This window comes from Saccopteryx leptura, chromosome 13, assembly GCF_036850995.1.
Source record: "Saccopteryx leptura isolate mSacLep1 chromosome 13, mSacLep1_pri_phased_curated, whole genome shotgun sequence".
Classification (NCBI taxonomy): domain Eukaryota; kingdom Metazoa; phylum Chordata; class Mammalia; order Chiroptera; family Emballonuridae; genus Saccopteryx; species Saccopteryx leptura.
The window spans coordinates 2,946,341-2,966,340 of NC_089515.1; the positions used below are offsets into that span (position 1 = coordinate 2,946,341).

At 54.0% G+C, this 20,000-nt stretch overlaps 1 protein-coding gene across 8 annotated transcripts in view; it reads left to right on the forward strand.

Annotated features, from left to right (window-relative positions):
• The window catches only part of EBF3 (EBF transcription factor 3), a 123,210-nt gene that overhangs the window by 66,135 nt on the left and 37,075 nt on the right, over nucleotides 1-20,000 (forward strand). For 4 of the 8 annotated variants that reach the window (XM_066355062.1, XM_066355064.1, XM_066355066.1 and 1 more), the window contains exons 7-8: nucleotides 12,509-12,590; nucleotides 16,219-16,363. In XM_066355062.1, the coding sequence (XP_066211159.1) occupies nucleotides 12,509-12,590; nucleotides 16,219-16,363 (227 nt within the window). The remainder of the gene's footprint in view (nucleotides 1-12,508; nucleotides 12,591-16,218; nucleotides 16,364-20,000) is intronic. The other 4 variants (XM_066355063.1, XM_066355067.1, XM_066355068.1 and 1 more) reach the window with 1 other exon arrangement.

The following is a 20,000-nucleotide window of genomic DNA, read 5'->3' on the forward strand; positions in this document are numbered from 1 at the left end:
TCACGGCAAATTGAGAGTTCTCTGGTGGCTCGTGGAGTGTCTGCTATTTTGCCTTTGGAGGCCAATAGAGGGTGTCAGCAGAGCTTTGTCAAAATATATCACGGGCATGAAGTTGTAAAATTGCAATTTACCACAAAAAGACTTTGGGATAACGGGCAGATCTTAGGCATACTAAATACACGGCAAATATTTAGAGAGGCTTTGTAAGCAATTTAAATATTGTTAGGGGAAGTTGCTTAGCCTCTGTGGCGCGTCCCAGAGGTAAAGAAAGAAATGTATCCTATCAAGTGGTAAATAGTCTATTCCAAATGATAAAAATATGCTCCAGCCACCAGCCGATAGAGGTAAACTAATTGGTGGAAGGCGGCTCAGAGCCGTGCCAAATATCAGACGAGAGGCTGCCCGGCGGGGGGCCTCACACCTCTCTCCCTGCGTCACCATCACCGTGCTATCCAGTGCCGGATGTCCCCTTGGCCGATTTTGTCCTCAAACTTTGGGTTCCCTCTGGGCCTTGGGGATTCTGGGGCAGCGACATCTGTCTGTCTGTCCCCCTGATTGGAGCAAGGTTGGGGGTCGGTGCCGCACCTGGAGCCCGGTGTTGCGAGACCCCACGGAGGCCCAGTTCAGGAGTGCTCGTTCGGCATGGCCTGGGGACGCTCGTGCCGCTGAAGGTTCTGTTGTATATTAATTGAAGCAGCAGCGTCTGCACTCCGTGAGGACGCCACTAGCATTTTGATGGAGGACGCTGTCCATGCCCAGGCGGCCGAGCCTGGCTGCGTGTGAGGGCGAGGTGGCCGGGCAGGAGAGGGTGCCCTGTGCTGTGCTCTCTGTTCCAGGAGCAAATAAGTGAGGGCTTTTTGCTCTCGGGGAAGTCCTTACCCTCCAGAACCAAAAACAAAGAAAAAACAAGAAAAACGCCGAAGTGAATTGTGCTCGTTTTCCCCGTGACTTCAGGAGTGCGGGGCGCACCTGCGTCCTGGGGCCAGCGCTGGCCCTGCCTCTTCTGGGTGTCTGCAGTGGGCACTCACTGAGCATGTGAGGTGACCACAGAAACTAAGTTACGGAATACCACCAACTTTTTTTTTTTTTTAGGGGACATTCTGCAGCTCATTTCTCCTGGTGGCTGTCTTTTATCCTGTTCTCCTCAGCCCACATTTTAGGATGAGGGTGTCTAGTCATTAAAAAGAGAGTGAAGGCCTCCCTCATCTCCTGTTCCCCTATGCTTAAGAGATCACGTTTGTGAAACTCACCTGGCGGGCGTTGCAGGCCATTTAGCTGTCTGGGACTCTGGAGGCTGTGAATTGGGATGGACAGAGCCCTTGACCGGGAAGGCTGTGGGCAGAGGAGCCCAAGGGGGAAGCTGGGACCTCCAGCTCGGAGGACGGGGTCTGTCCAAAGTTGGCAGAAGGCCGCTGAGTGCCCAGGGCATCTGTGTGCTCCTCCACGCCACGTGAGAAGCCCTCTAGTGGGGGCGAGCGGCACTGCGCCCTCTCTCTGCCACCCTCACCAACCTTGTCCTTCTGGACTACAGGCTCAGTGGGTACACTCTGCCCCAGCAGCAGGACTGTGAAAGATGTGGGGGGGGGCGTCCAGGCTTCCTTGTGTCCACCCCCCCCAGCACAGCAATCGATGGGGCAGGGCTTGACAGCCAGCAGAGGTGACATGCTGTGTCCTTGGCAGAGTGCATCAGGGGCTTTCTGAGGATGCGAACCTGCCTTGTCCAGTGGGATAGAGGCTGGTCCTGTCAGGTTGGACTCGTGGAAAGTTTCAGCTGTCTTCAGGCCCTTCCCTCACCGCCTCCCCTAAGGCTGCAGAGGGGTGGGGTGGGGGGGACCACTTCTCCTGTGGTCACTCCCCTGGCCCACACAGCGCCTCTCTTGAGATCCTGTGTACTTTGCTCACAACTGGCTTTGGATAATTCTCTACCCTTTTTTTTTTCTTTTTCTTTTTTTTTTTTTTTTTTTTTGGTAATTGCAGAATCATAAAATATTTTAATTTCAAGGTTAGCAATTTTCTCTTGCATACTTAATTTATAATTAGCTGGTTTATAAACCTGTTCTGCGAATATAATTTTACTGTTGCCAAATGTTCTTCATGAATAATTAAGGGAAAATCCCTATTTATCAAATTATTAATATACCTAATAGCCTTGTTTTCATAAACAAGGCACTGGAGGTGGATTTAAAGGAAACCTCTCCCTGGGATCGAGTGCCAGTTCCCACCGTGGCCCGGGCCGCTCTGGTGTCTGCACAGAGGGACACTTGTGCTGTGTTGATGTCACTGCCCCCGGCCTTCTCTCCTCCACAAAGGCCCAGGTATCAGTAGCTGGACAAACACAATGGCCATTCACCGGTGGGACTGGCCTCCTCGGCCCTGCGAACAATGTTGTTGTTTGTTCTAGCCGTTCACCAGGGGCGTTTTTGGGAGGAAAAAGTAACAGATGAAACCACCCTTTCAGCCTTTACAAACTCTCTTTGGCATAACCCTACACCCCAACCCCGCCCCCGCCCCGCCATAGCCATGGTCGTATTCCTTGTTCCAAGAGAGGGAAAGCCACTCCTTCGTGGGAGTTTGGACCTCAGGACGCGAGGAGCCGTGGTCCTGGCCCTACGAGTAAGATCTGGGTCCGGAGATGGAGGAAGAGACGAAACCGTGCTTCTGTTGGGGAAAGAACCTGGGAAATCAGGCTGTGGGGGTGGGGTGGGGGGCGGTGTGCCCAGCACGTGCTGAGGCTCCCACAGCCCCTCCTGTCCTCAGGCCCCTCGTTTCACGGAGGACGACAGAACCGTTCTGCCTCCCCTACGCGAGGTCAGAGCAGTGTCTCCGCCACGGCAGAGGCGCGGCCCCCGCCGGTCCCCGGGAGCCTGAGCGATCGGAACAATAAACAGAACCCGACACCGCTTCGCTTCGGAACGATGCCTCACGACGCAGAGTTGTGGAGTGTAGCGCCACGAGTTTCTACGTGGTCTCTCCGTGCTCCTCGCGGGGCGTTCCGGGGCGGGGGGAGTCGGGGAGCACCCGGCATCTGTCAGGAGTGTGAGAGCAGGCAGCCCGGCCGCTGGGGCTGGGGTCCCGGTGTGCGCCGTGGCCACCAGCCGGCCCCCTCAGTCCCCGCCTGGAAGTGGAGGCCAGGGCCATGCTCCCCTCTTCCCGGGGCTGGCATGTGTGAGCCCACACGCCATGTGTGTGCGACTCCGTGTGTATGATTCATTCCAGAGCAGTTTTAGTCCTCATAAAATATTCATTTTGGTTGTGCAGGGCCCTGTAATTGCCATCTCTCACCCTGAATTATTTATACCGCGCACAGACTGACAAAGCTTTGCCATGCGGCCCGAGATGAATCAGAAACACCGATCTTTGCTGCCGACAGCATTATAGTTTCACAAAATATGGCACCGACGTCATTCCGGGCTGCCTCATCTCTGAATCCAGCTTTTCTTGATTTGACATTTTCTTTACTCTTCCATTGTCTTAGTCAGGCAGAAAGGTTGCCTCTTAACTCTGAGCAGCAACCTTTCTTGCCTGCCTGATCGCCTCTGTGCTTCACGGGGCTAATGTATCTTTATTGCCTTCAGTTTTTTATGCTCAGTAACAAGACAGTGCTTGGGCTCACTTTAGAGCCATATATTATACATTAGCGATAAAATGATGCAAATAGTCCTGAATACTCTTCAAACAGATAGTGGAGAACAGCCCGGCCCGAGCTGCTTGTCACAAACACGGAAAATAAAAGGTGACTTGCGAAGTTGGTCAGAGTCGCCTGTCCCCGCTGTGGGCTGTGCGTTGGCCCCGGACGGGGGGATCCCAGGTGGGGCTGAGACGTGTCCACGCTTCTCTGTGGGTGGAGGAAGCACCCACCCCTGCACCCCCATCTTACTTAGCACCCTGAATGCACCCATTCCCCGAGCGGCCTCTTTCTGGCCTCCCTGATGTGTCAGCCAGGCGCTAACGGTGTGTGGCTCCCCGGGGTGTCTATCCCAGCATTAGGACGCCTTTCTCTCCAGGGGGACAGTGTGTGTACTCTCTCTGTCCACTGTCCCCACCCCCATTCTTCGAGAGATGGGCGTTTAGATGCGGGGCGTGGGGATATTTAGGAAAACTGAGTTAATACGAATTAGGTGCTGGGCGGACAGAGCATAACTCCTCCTCAAACCCTGCAGAACTAGAAAGGAAAGCATCCATGTGGGCTCTGGGGGTGTGTGTGTGTGGGGGGGGGGGGTCAGGGGCCTGTGTTTCTGAGCAGAGACAATGAGAGCCCGCCACAATTCCCAGGGAAAAAAAAAAAGAAAAAAAAATCCTCGTGTTGCCGGAGGCTCCAGAAAAGCCGCCAGGAGAGACGTGCAGATGTGGAGTTGCACGGTGGCAACGTGGGGAGCCCAGCCAGCTCCGTGGGTTTTAACACCTTGGTCCTCCTTCCTGGAGCCACAGAAAGGGATTAATTTATGGCCCTTGGCTCATCAACACAGGGAGGTGAGGAGAGAAGCCGGGTGCTGTTCCAAGTAATGGATGACCTGGACACACATTTCTCTTGTATTTGTTGACACGCAGGAGTAATGAAGGCACAGCCTCACACACATGTGCCCCCTCATTAAGCGGCATTACCTGCATTAAAACTAATAATTGCCACTCAGAGCCACGCTCCCATTAATCATTGATAATGTTTTAATAAGTTTTTAATCAGGGCCCTAAAAAGGCTGGAGAGGCCGGTGAAGGCAGCTTCGATACGGGCCCCCCACTCCATGCACGTGCGGGCCGGGTGTAAAAAAGGGGGTATTATTATTATTATTATTATTATTATTAGGGGTGGTGTTAATAATAATTTAGCCCCGCCAAGAAGATGGCTCTGGATGAAGCCAGCCGGCAAGGATGGAGAAAGCGGGGGTGTCTGAACCAGAGACGATCTTTCCTGCTTGAACATTGGGGGGAGGCGGGTGGGGAAGAACTATGGGAAAAAGAAGTCCTGTCGTTTTTGGAGGAAGAGCGCAGTGGCCGATGGACACCCGCACGGCCGGGGGGGTAGGGGGAGGGTTTCCCGTGATGGTCATGGGCTTCCTCGGAGGAACGCGCACACGCAGGGAGGGCGTGGCGGGTGGGGACGGCTCGGCACCTGGAGTTGGGAGAAGCGCGCGCACGCGCGGGCCACTTCGTCTCTGCCCGCCGGAGTCTCTGTGAAGTCTCCCCTGGAGCTGGCAACAAGTCACAGGGGGCATCTGACGTGAGCCAAGTGATGCTGGCATTTTTCTTAAGTAAAGGAGCTGCGTGATCAGAGCTGGCAAATAGAGCCGTGTCCGGAGGGAGAGGGGAAGCTGTTTTAATGAGCCCTCAGCAAAAGACAAAATACAGACTGATTGACAGCGCGAATGATCTGCCCGGGAAATAATGTCAGGGCTGCAGCGCCCGTTAGAAATAGAGAAATAGGTTAAAAAAAAAAAAAAAGGGAGGTGCGGGATGGGGGTGAGGAAAAAAATAAAAAGAGAGAAAGATAGGCACTTGAAACGGAAGGCCTGGTGTAAATACGGCGCCCATCACGCCGCTCTTGTGTTGCGCGGTTGACTTCTTTTAAACAGATAACCTTTATCAAAACTATCATGAAATATCAGAACAGTTATGGGGAAAGACTAACTAGAATCCTGACAAGCGCAGCCGGGGCGGGCGCCCTGCCGGGGCCATGTGCGCGTGGAGCTCTGGCAGGCGCTTTGCTTGCCTAGGGTGTCTACCTGGGTTTTACTTATCGGAACACGTTGAAAAAAAAAACCCACCCGGAAAAGTTTAATGCAAGTCATACAAATTTCTCCGACGAGAGGGCCCCGGCAGGCTCTGGGCCGGAGTGGGTGGGGGCAGGGAGGGGGCGCCGTGGACCTGGCCGGCAAAGCTATTAAATCCCATCAGATCTTCTTGGCGTCATTTTAATGAGAATCATTGCGGAAGAACAAGATCATGGTATCTATGAGAGCCTCTTGACAGCCAGCGCTGAAATTGTGATGGAGAGAAAAAACCATTATAGCCCAGATTTAGCGATAAGGCTCTTCTTTGGAGGGACGGTCGGGGCCCTGGTGCGGCTCCAGACCGTGAAGGGTTAATTTTCTAAACCTAATAACGTTCGATAGTGAGGTATTTGTCAGGAGATAAAGAAGTGATAGAATCTGGGAAGTGGGTCCCTGGGCGATTGTAGTACAAATATTGTTAATGCGGTGTGGTTACTCCAGCGCAGGGAAGTAAAATAGCCCTCATCCACGGAGACGGGCTCTGCTACAGTGGAGCGCACCTCCAGACAAAGGCCAGCCGTCGCTGAACTAGGAGTCAAGCCGCGGATATTTTCAAATCCTCCTCTACCTCCGCATTTACATGCAGGGCAGTGTGCGTGCGGGGGCGGGGGGGGGGGGGCGGGAGGAAAGGGGGGGCGTGCCGGTGGCCACAGAGTCCGGGGGAGCCTGGGGACCTGCCGTGGGGAAGTCAGGCAGCCCAGCCTTCTCTCCCAGGGAGGGGGCGGTGCCCCCTCCTCACAAAGGACATCTGGGCCCAGCTGTAAAATTCAATACTGTCACCCTCTGCCCCCTTTCCTGGTGACGTCATGTAGGCACAAGTATATGAGACCCATAACTTGAAATGTACAAGAATTTAATAAGTCTGGTGTTAAAGCAATTTGTCATGGCATATTTGAAGAATAAATCAGACTAATGGAGCAGATTCCCCCCCCCCCCCCCCGCCAGCCCTCCCGTCCGGCCTGGAAGAACGTGAGACTCGTAATAGCTAATGGCAGGAGAGGGGGGAAAAGAGAGGCCTGACATTAAGACCCTCGCATTTTGGAAATCCGATCCGTATTGACCTGTGTCCTATCTCGCTGCGCAGATCTGATGTCAGCAGAATGTAGTCTTGTGTAGGAACTGCTCATTACAGGTTTTGTGAAGGAGGCACTGTCTCTCAGCACCAGAACCCGATCGGCTAGGATTGCTCAGTAATCAATACGGCAGTGGCTGATGGCCGGGTGCGCACGCCACAGCTGTGGCCACTGCTTTCAGGGACTTCCCAGTAATTAGCAGGGACTTCGAGGAAGCACTCCACCCGGTCAGTTGCTTATCAGTCAGAGAAAAGTCTCTTAAAGGCTCTGTCTCTTAATTTGACTCTTTTTAACTGTTTACTTCCAAGAGTGTAGTCACCGGGTCAGGGCTGCAGCCAGGGCAGTCTTGAGAGGGTCATTGGCCTGTCTTCCTGCTCCTCTCTGGGGGCGGGGCGGGGCAGGGGGGTGGGTGGGAGGTCAGTATGGAGAGGGGCGGGGACTTTTCCATTGTGATAAAATGGAAGCCAGAGTGACCTCACTAGAAATTAGCCATTTCAAGCTGAACAGTTCAGCAGCATTTCATTTGCCCACAAGGTTGGGCATCACCACCACCAGCTTCTGCTTGCAGATGTTTCTGTCACCCCAAAATAAAACCCTGAGCCCACGAAGCCCACTGCTCCCAGGCCCTGGCACCCACCCATGGGTGGGTGGTGACTTGTTACAGCTGCCTGGTCTGGTTGGCTTTTCCATGCTCACGGTTTTCATGCCGAGGCGGTTGCGTAGGAAACGGCCTCCTGGCGTTGTGTTCCTAGTCAGCCTCAGAAACCGGGGTGGGGTGGGGGGTGGATCTGGAATGGGGTCTCCGCCGTTTGCGGGGACCTCCAGAAGCTCTCAGTGCCCTGATTCACATGTGAATGCCTTGAGGTTTTTGATGGGTGACACGGAGGCTCATCCCTTCCATCGCGAGTTTGTGTGCCGCTTATTAAGAGCTAGCTCTGCCCGACAGCGGGCTGATGAGCCCGCCCCACCCATGAAAGAGGCGGGCGCTTTTCTTTCTGGACTTAGATTTCCCATCGTTCCCATAATTGCCCGAGAGAAGATCAGCCACTAGGCTGCGGCTGGAGGTCAGCGGAGGCATTTGGCAGAGTCCAGGGCTCCTTCCTCTGAGTGGCATCTAACCCGGGCTGAGGTGGCCACGGAGGAATCCCGCTCCTGTCTCCACGGGGCCGCGCGGGGGGGCCACACTTTGCAATGGGGCCGTCACTTACATCTTCGAGAACTGGCCTAGGCCAAGCCTGACCCGTCTTAAAAAGTAACAATGACCAAAAAATAAAATAAAATAAAATAAAATAAAAATTCCCCACGCAGAGGGTTCCTGGGATGCCATGATTTCAAACGAGTGAGACCCACCAACACGGAAATGGCACCAGGCTTCCCTGGTCACCAGGGCGGTCAGCCCAAGCTCGCCACTGCCTTGCTAAAGAGACAGTCTCTCCCTCCTTTGAGCAGAAGGACAGGAATCATTTTGACATGAGTGGTGGCTTCCATTGGGTGATAAGCAGCTGTGTGGGGACAGGCAGTGGGGACATGCATTACCTGATGCTCGCTGGCGACAGTGTATCAGCGGTTTGGCCGCGGGTCAGGTGCGGCTTCGTGCTGGACGTGGGCAACTGCCTCTCGGCTGGGGGCGGGGCGGGGGCGGGGGGGGGGGAGACGGTGTTAGCTGAAGCGACTCTTCTCACTTTTCTCTGACAAACCAAATTCATTCCTGACGTAATTGATAACGGCCTTGGCCAATTATTTCACACATTACAATACACAGAGGCCTCTTGCAGGTTCTGCAGGGCTATAATTAGCTATGCTAATATCCCCTTTATTGGCCCTAATATTGCTCAACACCTTTTGCCATCCCGGAACCCACGAGAGCCCGTGGCCTGTCAGGACCGCTGATTATTGAGAAGTATAGCTTTAATCAAACGTAATTGCAGTTAATTTTTCTCTCCTGCTCTCTGTTGCCAGTGTCTAATGCCACGGACTCCTTGATATTCCATTAAATTACAATTAAACAGCCTCCTTTGTTTCTGATCGTCCTGAACAACGCCACAAAGTTCTGGGGCGGCGTGCGGGAGCGCTGCTTGGTCCTAATTGCCTGCTTGCTCACCGAGGGCCAATTTGCACAATACCCATGTAGAATTTAAACAGTGCCTAATGTAATGGAGATTACACAGGAGCCTAACACTACAATTAAAATGATTTTCATCAGATCGAGGAGCTCTGGTTAATCAGCTTCATAAAAGTAAATATAAATGAACTAATTCATCGCTTAAACACACAGATCCGGAAGGCGACTTCTAGATGAGTCGCTGCTCCCCCCCCCCCGCCCTCCCAGGTAGGGTACCTGGGGGCAGCCCCACTTACACACGCTGTACGCCATGACCCGTCCTAGGCCCTGGGTCCCGGCCTCATAGGTGCCGATTCTGACCCGTGCCACCGGAACCCGACTTTCAACTTTCCCTCTGCAGGTGGGCTAGCTGTGGCCACTGCCCCCGTTGGAGAGGTCGAGCCACTGTCCCCTGCAGAAAGGGCAGGCCCGGGCTCTGCCAGCTCTCACTCAGGGTCTCTGTTGCTGGGCGCAGTGGGCAGAGGCCCCGTGCCTGTGTTCCCAGGGCGCTCCTGAGTTAGAGGGACGGCCCCAACACCCGTTCTTCTCAGAGCCAGCGAGATCCACCCAGATGGCATCTTCTCCCCTAATCCCTGAATGCTCTGCAGGTGGACACCTGCTTTCAGGGGTAATGAGACCACACCTCCCTCATGCCCTCCCCGCCGCTAACCACCGTGGAAAAACCTTCCAGGGTTCTGCCTCGTCTCAAAGCGGAATATTACTAGGGGGGAGTTGTGACTGGTGCTCCCCTCCTGCCCAAGAGAAACAAGTAAATAAAGCCCATATTTCAAGCTTGATTTACTCCGGTACCTGCTGTGAAAGATGATGACTCTTTAGGGAAATAAAGACAGGGTCAGGGAATTAGTGCACATAATGGTCATTCTGACGACGGGCCAGCAGCCGCCGCGGAAACTACACACTGTACACAATTAAGCGTAATGTGCTAATGACAGGTTAGAATTTTTATCGCCTCTGCCATTGAGCCACACGTCGGCGTGGCGCAGTAATAAAGAGTTTATTGGTGTGAAAGCCAAAGATTTTCTGACATAGGAGAGATTTTTCCTTCCCTAACAAGAGGGTTAAGTCCTTTGTGTACCAGCCTCTGGAAGAGAGATATGTAAAGTGACTGTCAGATATTTCTTAGGGAGGAAAATAAAAAGGCAGCCCATGAAAGGGTAATTGAGTAACGGATGAGAATTACCATTTGACCTCCCACGTCTTCGTCGGGGCCTTCAGTTGGCTCAGCCCCTCTCTGAACATTGGGACAGTGCGTTTCCCCGAGCCTTGGGTGTTGAGTGTGCGCTGGTACGCCGACATGACCGTGCACAGCATCAGCGGTCAGCGGGCCGGACGGAGCTGTCCCCCTCATGGAGGCTTGAGTGAATCCTTGAGTTCCTTGTCACCACTGCAAGGGTGAAACATAGGCACGGGGTCTCCCTCCTCCCGGTTGAAGCTGCCCTTGTCCCCGCACGCATCCCTCGCGCAGTCTGTGTCCCCGGGGCCACGCTATTTGACAGCACCCTGCTCCCCCAGGGCCGCACGCTCCAACCTGTCCCAAGCCCCGTCCACTGCTTGTGAGACGCTGGGAGGGGAGCCCGTCTGAGATAAGAGCATGCGTGAGCATCCCTGCCCCAGAGAACCCCCGGCACCCAACTTTGTGGGACTCATTTTCGCACCCGACGACGACAGACAGACTGGCGAGGCCCTGCTGGCCCTTGTGCTGTGCGAGGCAGAGAGGCTGGTCAGGCAACCCCCCAAACCTGCTCTCTGCTCTCTCAGAGGCTCAGGGGTGAGCCGGCTAAAAAGACATGGAGGAATTTAAAGGGGCCTCCTCTGGAGGTCGGTCGGAGGTGGGTGTGTGTGTGTGGGGGAGACTCCTTCCCATCACAAAAGGAGTTCTCGGAGAGACGGCTCCATACAGATGAGCCGCTTCTCAGGCAGCCAGCCGCCCGCTCGGGAGATTAGCCGGCCCGTAATGTGCGGCATAATTGCACCGCGCGGCTCTCCCCGAAGTGAAAACCTAATTGCCTGAGAGGACGATAACTTTGTGACGCCCTCACCTTGTTAGGCCCTTTCTGATGCCATTCAAGTGCGGAGTGGCCGCAGGTGCACCCAATTTACCTCGCTGCTGCGGTGTGTGGAGTTTAATTGCGGTGGTGGTTAGGAAAAATTGGTGGGTGGAATTTCAAGTGACCGGCAGCGACGGCGGCAGATGGTGGGGTATTCAGAGGCACCGGGAGCTCCAGTGTAGGTAAGGTGAGTTCATAGAAAAGATGTAAAATTCCGGCCCTAAGTCAGCGAGGCCGCACCGTCCGTAAGAACGTGGAATTAGGCAGACACGCTTCTTCCACCGCCCACCCGAGTTTCTCCCGCCCTGGTGGGAGGCGTCCAGGGTCTGTTGGGGCGTGAATTAGGGATGGACCTCGGTCTCCTGAGGTCCCTTGTTTCCGAGTAGGAAGACTGTCAACCAGGACCCTTGAACACACCAGGTTGGGTTCAAGGAAGTCATGTGGAAACCTCCTAAGAAATGAATCGTCCTCGGTTGGGACAGGCGGGCCTTTGCAAGGAAACTGGAGAAGATGGATCCTTGTGCCGTCTTGCTGGACGGGATGCCCAGACACCCGGTGAGGCGTGAGCCCGGCCTTCCCAAGATGAGGCACAGGGGACCCTGTTGTCCCCATGGTCGGGTGTTATAATGACGGCAAAGGCTTCCGCATTTGTCTCTGAGCGTGCTGGGACGAGGGGACAACGTGACAGTGTTTGTCACAGCATCTCAGCACGCTCTTCATGCCACCACGCAAGGGCAGAGCTCAGCGAAAAACAGCCCTGCGTCCGGTTTGGGACGGCCGGCTTCTCTTCTGCTGCCTGAGAACAGGCATCATGGTCATACTGAGGGTTTTTGACTATTCCCTTAAAAACTCACGTGGACCTTTCACAGAAGTCATGGTAGCCCCTGCCACGACCCTCCACATCCTTTCTTTTCTTAGGAGTTGTACCTGTTGTAACTTGAAGAATGCATCTTAAAAGTGTGTTTACTTAGGCAGTGATGGCCCCTGGGAGTCGGGCTGCCGGAGAGAGTGCCCGGGTCCAGTGACATTTGAATTTCAGATTCACAGAGCATAACTTTCCAGGATAGGTGTGTCCTTCAGCTTGGCCATCCTAAAAAAAAAAAAAAAGAATTCAAGTTCAGCTGGGCACGTTGTGCTTCTGTGTGCTGAAGCCAGCAGTCCCTCTGGCTGGCATGTCCCTAACGGTTCACAGTCCGTTGTGCAAAGAGGGAGGCAGGACATGGCCCGTCCAAGTCACAGCCATTCTAACAGAACTTGGAAACCCATCCTGTCAAGACCAACCTGTGTCACTCCCTCTGTAGGAAGGTCCTCCAGGCTGTCCATTAGACCCAGGCGCTGGCCTTGTCCCCTGTCCCGGGCAGCCAGCAGGTGGGCGGGATGGGGGGGGGGCCTTCACTGCTCCTCGTGCAAAAGTGTCTTTCAGAAAGTATGTGTCTCTTTGTCTGATCACCCTAACAGATGTACATTTGTTTTTGTTCTTGTTTTTTTGTATTTTTGTAGATTCTTTCTAAAGTTTTTCCTCAAGTGCAACCAGAACTGTCTGAAGAATGCGGGCAACCCTCGGGACATGCGCCGATTCCAGGTACACGCCCACAGGCGCAGGGCCGGCCCGGACTCTCCGGTGGAATTTGAATTCTCCGATGTGGCCATTGTTCAGAAACCGATCATTCGTCCTCAAGGGGGCTCGGGTGTACACCCCAAGTGGTTCATGGGATCACACCCTTAAAATCAAATGCCTGAACAAAGCCGGTCTGGCATGGTCAGCGTGCCTGGTTCATTGTGTCCACTCATTCGTTCGTTCAGAACCCAAGAGGGACTGACAGCAGCACTGAGAACATGACCTTTGATTCTGCCCTGGTTCCTGGGTGCTGTTAGGCTGGGAGCTTGGGACACCCAGAAATCAGATTGGTTGGAGCTGTAGGTCAATCTGGCTTTCTGCTTCCACGCAGCTGTGGTGGTGGTGGGGGGGGGCGTGCATCTCAAAGGGACACTTCCAGAATTTTTTAAATTAGAGTCCTCTGAAGATTGGCCTCTACACGTAGCCTGTCCCTCTGTTCCACGTGGCTCTGCACGTTGGATGGATTAGAATGTGGAACCTGTGCTGGAGATCTCTCAGGAATCCGTTGGTTGGTTGGTTGATTTTTCAGGGGGAGAGGGCTATGCTTGCGACCCGGCCCTCCTCATGAAAGGGAGCCTCTCACCTGTTGGATGCTGGCCTTTGACAAATTCCAGAACATTTCCCAGCTGAGCCCCCCCACCCCCAGGCCCAATGCGTTCTCCCTTCCTGAGGTCCTTGCCTGGTGGTCCCGGACTGCTCTCAGACCTGGGCTTCACCTCAAGGAGAGAGCTGGGGCCCTGGGTTGCATTCAGGGATCAGGGATGAGCCCGCTTCCTGGTTTTCTTGCCTTTGTTTGTGAAGGATTAGGAGGTTACTTCAGGGTGGAGGCTACTCTGCCCCCCATGATGGATTTATTTTGCTGATTTTTGTTGTGAAAATGTTCTGGGCTGGGTTACCAACCTGCCGCTGGTCCCTACCAGCCAGAAAGGCACCTGGCAGCTACTAGAAGGGGCAGGTACATTGGATGAGTAGCCATCAACTTGCTCAAGGTGGAATTTTCTTTTTTTATTTAGAAATTTAACTTACGCTTTAGCCTTTTAGCAAAACATGTAACATCGGCCTTGACAGCCAACCCAGTCAATCAGAGACATTAACAGGGAGCCCGCCCAGCCAATCCGAGAAGCGTTCGGGCTCTGGAGCCGGGACCGTGTCTCTCGCCAACAGTGGGGCCTGTCTTCTGTTTCTTGCCCAGGCTTCCCAGGTGCTGTCGATCTGTCTGAGCAGAGTGGGGGTCACGGGCGAGCCCACCGGTGGCCCAGGGCAGCAGCAGTTACACAGTGGAGCCGCAGCTCCTAGGAAGATGTGCCCCCCACCCCCCACCCCCAGTTAACGTCTCTCTAGCTAATCCCTGCCTCTCAGAGGGTTACCTGGACCTCACGGGAGGGCGAGGCCTGCCCAGTATTTCCACCTGGCTTCCCAGGCTCAGCACCTTGATGTAGGTGCGGCTCAGGGCAGGCCCAGGCCCACGGGGGCCGGGCAGCGTGCCGGCGTGTCTGCTTTTTCTCTGCTGAACAACGCTCTTTCTCCCTTGGTGGCTGACTTATATATAGATGACAGCAAAGACAGTGTCCCGTATTTTATTTTTACCTTCTTGGTGTCTTTCACACGCCATAGTCTAGGAGTCTTAAAAGGGCCACGCCTGTGTTTCGGTGTCAGCGGCATGTCTTTGCAGCCCCCTTGGGTGGAGTGCCAGGGTGGGGCTGCCAGACAGACCGGAGGAGGGCGTCTGGGTCCACAGGAGCAGTCCTGTGCCACCGGGTCCCGAGGGCCACCGGGGTGTGCGGGAGCCCCCTCTCTACCAGGGCAGTGCAGGGCCCCCTTCTGGGCCACGGAGGAGAGGCCAAGGGAGCTGCACCCTGGTCTGGGGACGCTGATAGCAGCCTATGTCCGGCGCAGAGGAGCCTGGCACTGCAGAGACTCCAGTAGTCTCGGCGATGCCCAGAGGGGAGGGACCTGTTGGTGGGGGGAGCGTCCCGTGAGGGAGCTCTGGGGGTGCAGTGTTCCCGGGCCTGCCTCAGGCTGCTTGTGGGGCCAGAAACTTCCATAAAAGAGCTACAGCTAACCTGTGCGTTCATGGGCAGCTGCGTAGCTTTGGCCTTTTCTTAACCCATAACTATGATTTTTTATCAGTTGTTTCTCCCTAAAGGATGGGGGTTTTGTTTTGTTTTAGAGTCATTTTAGGTTTACAGGTGACAGGTTTTCATGTTTGATAAGAGTATAGAGCATTCCAACAGACTCCCTGGACACCCCTCCCTCAGTTTCCCTGATGGTTCGGGCCGTGCACAATGTGGTACCTTCGCCACCGGAGGAGCTGATAGGGATACATTGTTACCCAGGTCCACGGGGGGCTTCTCGTGGCCATTTATGGGGTGTATTCTGACCCCTGAAGACCGAGCAGAACAAGGACATGAACCCGTCTGGTTTCCCTGCTTACACCACACGTTTCCCTAGGGGGCTGTTTCTTAGGTAGTACTGGTCCTAGCCTCTGCCCCCACGTGGCAGACAGCCAGGTTCCTTGCCTCCCCTCTCCCCCTCCCCCACCCCCTCTCTCCCTCCACCCAAATCCAGGCTCCAGCCCCAGGGCTCCTGTGGCAAGGTGTCCGCCCCCCCCCCCCCCCCCCCCCCCCCCCCGCTGGACCTGGGCCCCTGTCTTTGCTGTTCCAGCTACCCTGGAAATAAATCACACAGACACTCCTCATGAAGGAAATATCTCAAGGCTGGGTGGGTAGCGATTTCCCTCTCCTGAGTCCATGAAGGGTGGGGCGTTCTGGGATGCTGGTCACCTGGGACCATCCCCCCAGGTCCCAGGTCTCATCCCCACCCCCCTTCTGCATGAGTTCCTTTTTCACTTTCCCTGCAAGTAGGAGATCCCTCTCCCCCTCCCTTCTCCGTCTCAACCCCCTCTGACCTGGACCTCAGTTGGGGGTCTCTCACCCCAAGACAAGGACATTTCCTTAGCAGACCAGGGTCCCCACCACCGTTGCAGTGAACTTGAGAACGGACCCCCCCCCCCACTGAAAACACTCCCACCCCTGTTCACACTGAGCTCAGCCTTTTCACATGCAGAAACGCTCATGGCCAGACATCCCGTGGAACTGTGAAACTGACCCCTATCCATGCTAGCACGTGGACGGTAGGGACGCTCGGGTTTACGAAGCCTTTTTTTTTTTTGGCAACAACTGACACCTCACCGCTCTTCAAGGAGGACAGTCTCCAGTGAACTAATTTTAATTAGATAAACTATCCAATCAATATGTGAACAGATCAATCAAACAGCAGCTTTAAAATGAGTGCCCAGAGGGGTGTTTCTGAAGCAAATGGCTAGAAGAGTATGTCTCTGAATTGAATGCACTTGTTAGCATAATAGGAGATTAAACTGTAATTAGGGTAGCAGGTTTTGAAGAGAAGCAATTTCTAGTCAAAACAAAACCAAACAAAACCGAACCACCCACCTACCCCAATTAGCCAAAAAAGAAACAACAAAAAAAAACAAACAAAAGCTGACAGCGGAGCCCTCAGGAAACAGTGCGCACCGTGGGGGGCGGGGGCTTGCCGTCCCAACTCCAGTCTCACGTCCACTTCATCTTCACAGGTTGTTGTGTCGACCACCGTCAACGTGGACGGCCACGTGCTGGCCGTGTCCGACAACATGTTTGTGCACAACAACTCCAAACACGGGCGGCGGGCACGCCGCCTCGACCCGTCAGAAGGTACGGCCCCTTCTTATCTGGACAATGGTAGGCACATGCTACATGTCTTTTTATTTTTATTTGCGATGCTTCTTTTTCTTTGCACCATTCTTTCCTGTTGATTCATGTTGTGTTACTCTCCCCAGCCCCCCTCTCCTCCCCACTGGTTAGCCACCCCCCTTGCCCAGCAGAACCTGGGGGCTCCCAGAGTGGCCCGGGACAGGGTCCTCTTTGGCCTCTCCCCCCCGCCCTGCAGTGAGGGGCGCGGCCGCCCCCACTCACCTCACCTGCCCCGGCCCTCGCTGCGGTGCTTTGTTCATTTCTAAGCTTTCTTTTGCTTAGAGCTCTTCTTGGAATTTTGATTTATTTGGTTTTTATTTTTGGCTTGTCTTACGCCTCCATCCAGTAGGTCATCCCCAGACACTTTGTGCATGTTTTGGTGGGTGGTTCCACCTTGATATCATCAACTTAGAATGCAGTTCAGGATCATCTCCTGCCCCTGGATAGGTGGATGGACGGATGGATGGACGGACGGAGAGACAGACGGACGGATGGATGGATGGTAGATGGATGGATGGATGGATGGATGGTGGGTGGGTGGTAGGGAGATGGTGGATGGATGGTGGGTGGATGATGCATGGATGGATGGTGGATGGATGGATGGTGGATGGATGGTGGGTGGATGATGGATGGATGGATGGTGGGTAGATGATGGATGGATAGATGGTGGATGGATGGTGGATGGATGGATGGTGGGTGGATGGATAGATGGTGGATGGATGGATGGTGGGTGGATGGATGGTGGGTGGATAGATGGTGGGTAGATGATGGATGGATGATGGATGGATGATGGATGGATGGTGGGTGGATGATGGATGGATGGATGGATGGTAGGTGGATGGATGGATGGTGGGTGGATGGATGGATGGTAGGTGGATGGATGGATGGTGGGTGGATGGATAGATGGTGGGTGGATGGTGGGTGGATGGATGGATGGTAGGTGGATGGATGGATGGTGGGTGGATGGATAGATGGTGGGTGGATGGATGGTGGGTAGATGGTGGATGGATGGATGGATGGATGGATGATGGATGGATGGTGGGTGGATGATGGATGTATGGTGGATGGATGGTGGATGGATGGATGGTGGGTAGATGATGGATGGATGGATGGTGGGTGGATGATGGATGGATGGATGGTAGATGGATGGTGGATGGATGGATGGTGGGTGGATGATGGATGGATGGATGGTGGATGGATGGTGGACGGATGGATGGTGGGTGGATGATGGATGGATAGATGGTGGATGGATGGTGGATGGATGGATGGTGAGTGGATGGATGGTGGGTAGATGATGGATGGATGGATGGTGGATGGATGGTGGATGGATGGATGGTGGGTGGATGGATGGTGGGTAGATGATGGATGGATGGATGGTGGATGGATGGATGGTGGGTGGATGGATAGATGGTGGATGATGGTAGATGGATGGATGGTGGGTGGATGGATGGTGGGTAGATGATGGATGGATGGATGGTGGATGGATGGATGGTGGGTGGATGGTGGATGGTGGATGATGGGTGGATGATGGATGGATGGATGGTGGTGAATTGATGGATGGATGGTGGGTGGATGGATGAATGATGGGTGGATGATGGATGGATAGATGGTGGGTAGATGGTAGATGGATGGTGGGTGGATGGGCGGATGGTGGGTGGATGGTGGGTGGATGGACGGATAGTGGATGGATGGGCAGATGGATGGGTGAATGGATAGAGGGCGGGACATCTCTTATGGGAACAAGGTGGAGAGTGTGAGAAAAAACAGCATAAAGTGTTTTATACCAATGCTTCCAAGTGACTTCTTGTTTTGCTTGCTAGAAGACCTTTGGTAAGAGAGACAGGCAGGGAGGGGTGCTCTTGGGCCTCCAGCCAGAGCTCAGAAACACGCAGTTCCAGTAGCTTTTGCCGAGCCCCTCACTCACGCCCCGCTTGCGTGCCTGCACACTGGCCCCCGCGACAGGTCAGGCCCCTGTAGAACCAGATCCCTTTTTCTCTATAAAACAGTTGGTAATAATCATGACTCTGACCAATAGGAATCCCTGAGAAAGTAATGTGAGTTTTGTTTTTTTTAAACTGAATTGTAAACAAAACAGCATGATTCAGTCCTTTAGACACAAAATGCCCATCCAGCCAAGCAGTATTAAGACAGATCCCCCGTTCTGAGGTCTCGCATTCAGGAGCCACCCTCGAGGTGGGCGGACATGTCCCCAGGGACAGGGATGGAGTGTGGGCAGAGGGTCCGGATGAAGAACGATTCAGGTATGGAGACCAGGGGACAGTTTATGAAGCTGCGGTGGCCCACAGAAACAAACCAATTTGTTTTCCCCCATTAATGACTAAGGTATAAGAGAACAAAAATATAGTAATTAACGGTGGCCCCGGGCGCAGGAGTCATTAGACTCCATGACGTACTGTTTATCTCTTTCCTGTGCGCTGAAGGTAGGTGTGTGCTTTGCCTAGCAACCGTCACTAATGAGGCTCGCAGTTAAGAAGGGTGAGTCCCTGTCCTCGTCCCCACGTCCCCAGAGAGCCGGAGCTCGCCACGCGATAGGTTCAGGGGGCCCCTCAGCCCTCTGGTGTTAGGTTGTAGGCTGGGCCCCAAATCAGCCTCCTCTAATGAGCTATTATGATCTGAGCCAAGTACCAGTATTTATTTTTGTAAGTAGCACGGAAAAGCATTTGACTGTAAGCAGAAAACACAGCGTTTAGAAAAATCAAGGCCACTCGTGGGTACCTTGGAGATCAAGCTCAACTAATCAAAAGCTATTTGCAGAAGCAATCCTTGATCAAGACTTCTTTTTTTCTATTTGCTTCTCAATTTTTTTTATTAATTATTATTATTCATCAACATTTGAGCCAAGTTGCTCTCTCCCAAGGAGGCTGAAATACTTGGTCCCACCCCAGAAAAGTGACTCATCATTTTAAGACGCAGAGAGGAGGGGAATGAGAGAGCTAGCGTGTTATCGACCTTCAGGAAAGAGGCAGAGGCGGTGAGGTCTCTGCATGCCGTTTTGTTCTGTAACGGATGCCCAGTCCTCAGTGCCCTCCAGGATCCGACAGGGCCCCTCTCCGGGATGAAGAGGGACGCGTCCGTGGGGGTGGCTTCCTGGGAGAGCTGGCCCTTAGGGAAGTCCACTTTAGGGTCTGGCCGCCTCGTTCCCAAAGCCCGTTTCCCATCCTTCCACCTGGTTCCGGAAGGGCCCATCGTGGGGGCAGGATGTTGGCCTCGAGTCAGCCCCACATTCTTGCAGGAGAACGTGCCCCCCAGAAACCACCGCTCCGTGCTTGCGTGCAGCCTCTCCTGGCTAACACCTCATTATCCAATCATCTAATATTCACCAGCAGAGTGTACACACTCGCCCATGGTCTCCAAGTAAACGAATTCCCCCTGCTGTTGCCGTGGATGTCTGCCACGGCGTCCTTGGAGCTCACAGAAAGCGAGGCAGATTATTTACAGTACTGAACACGGGCGAGGGGAAACAGCCGTCTCTCTTCCAGCCGGCCCGGCAGAGCCCGGCGCGCTCATCTTGTTGTTTTCTTCTCCTTTCCTCTCTCCTTGTCACTTGTCTCTCTCGTAAAACGGCTCCAACCCTGTTTAAACCTCGGCGAGCCCTGCCCGGCAC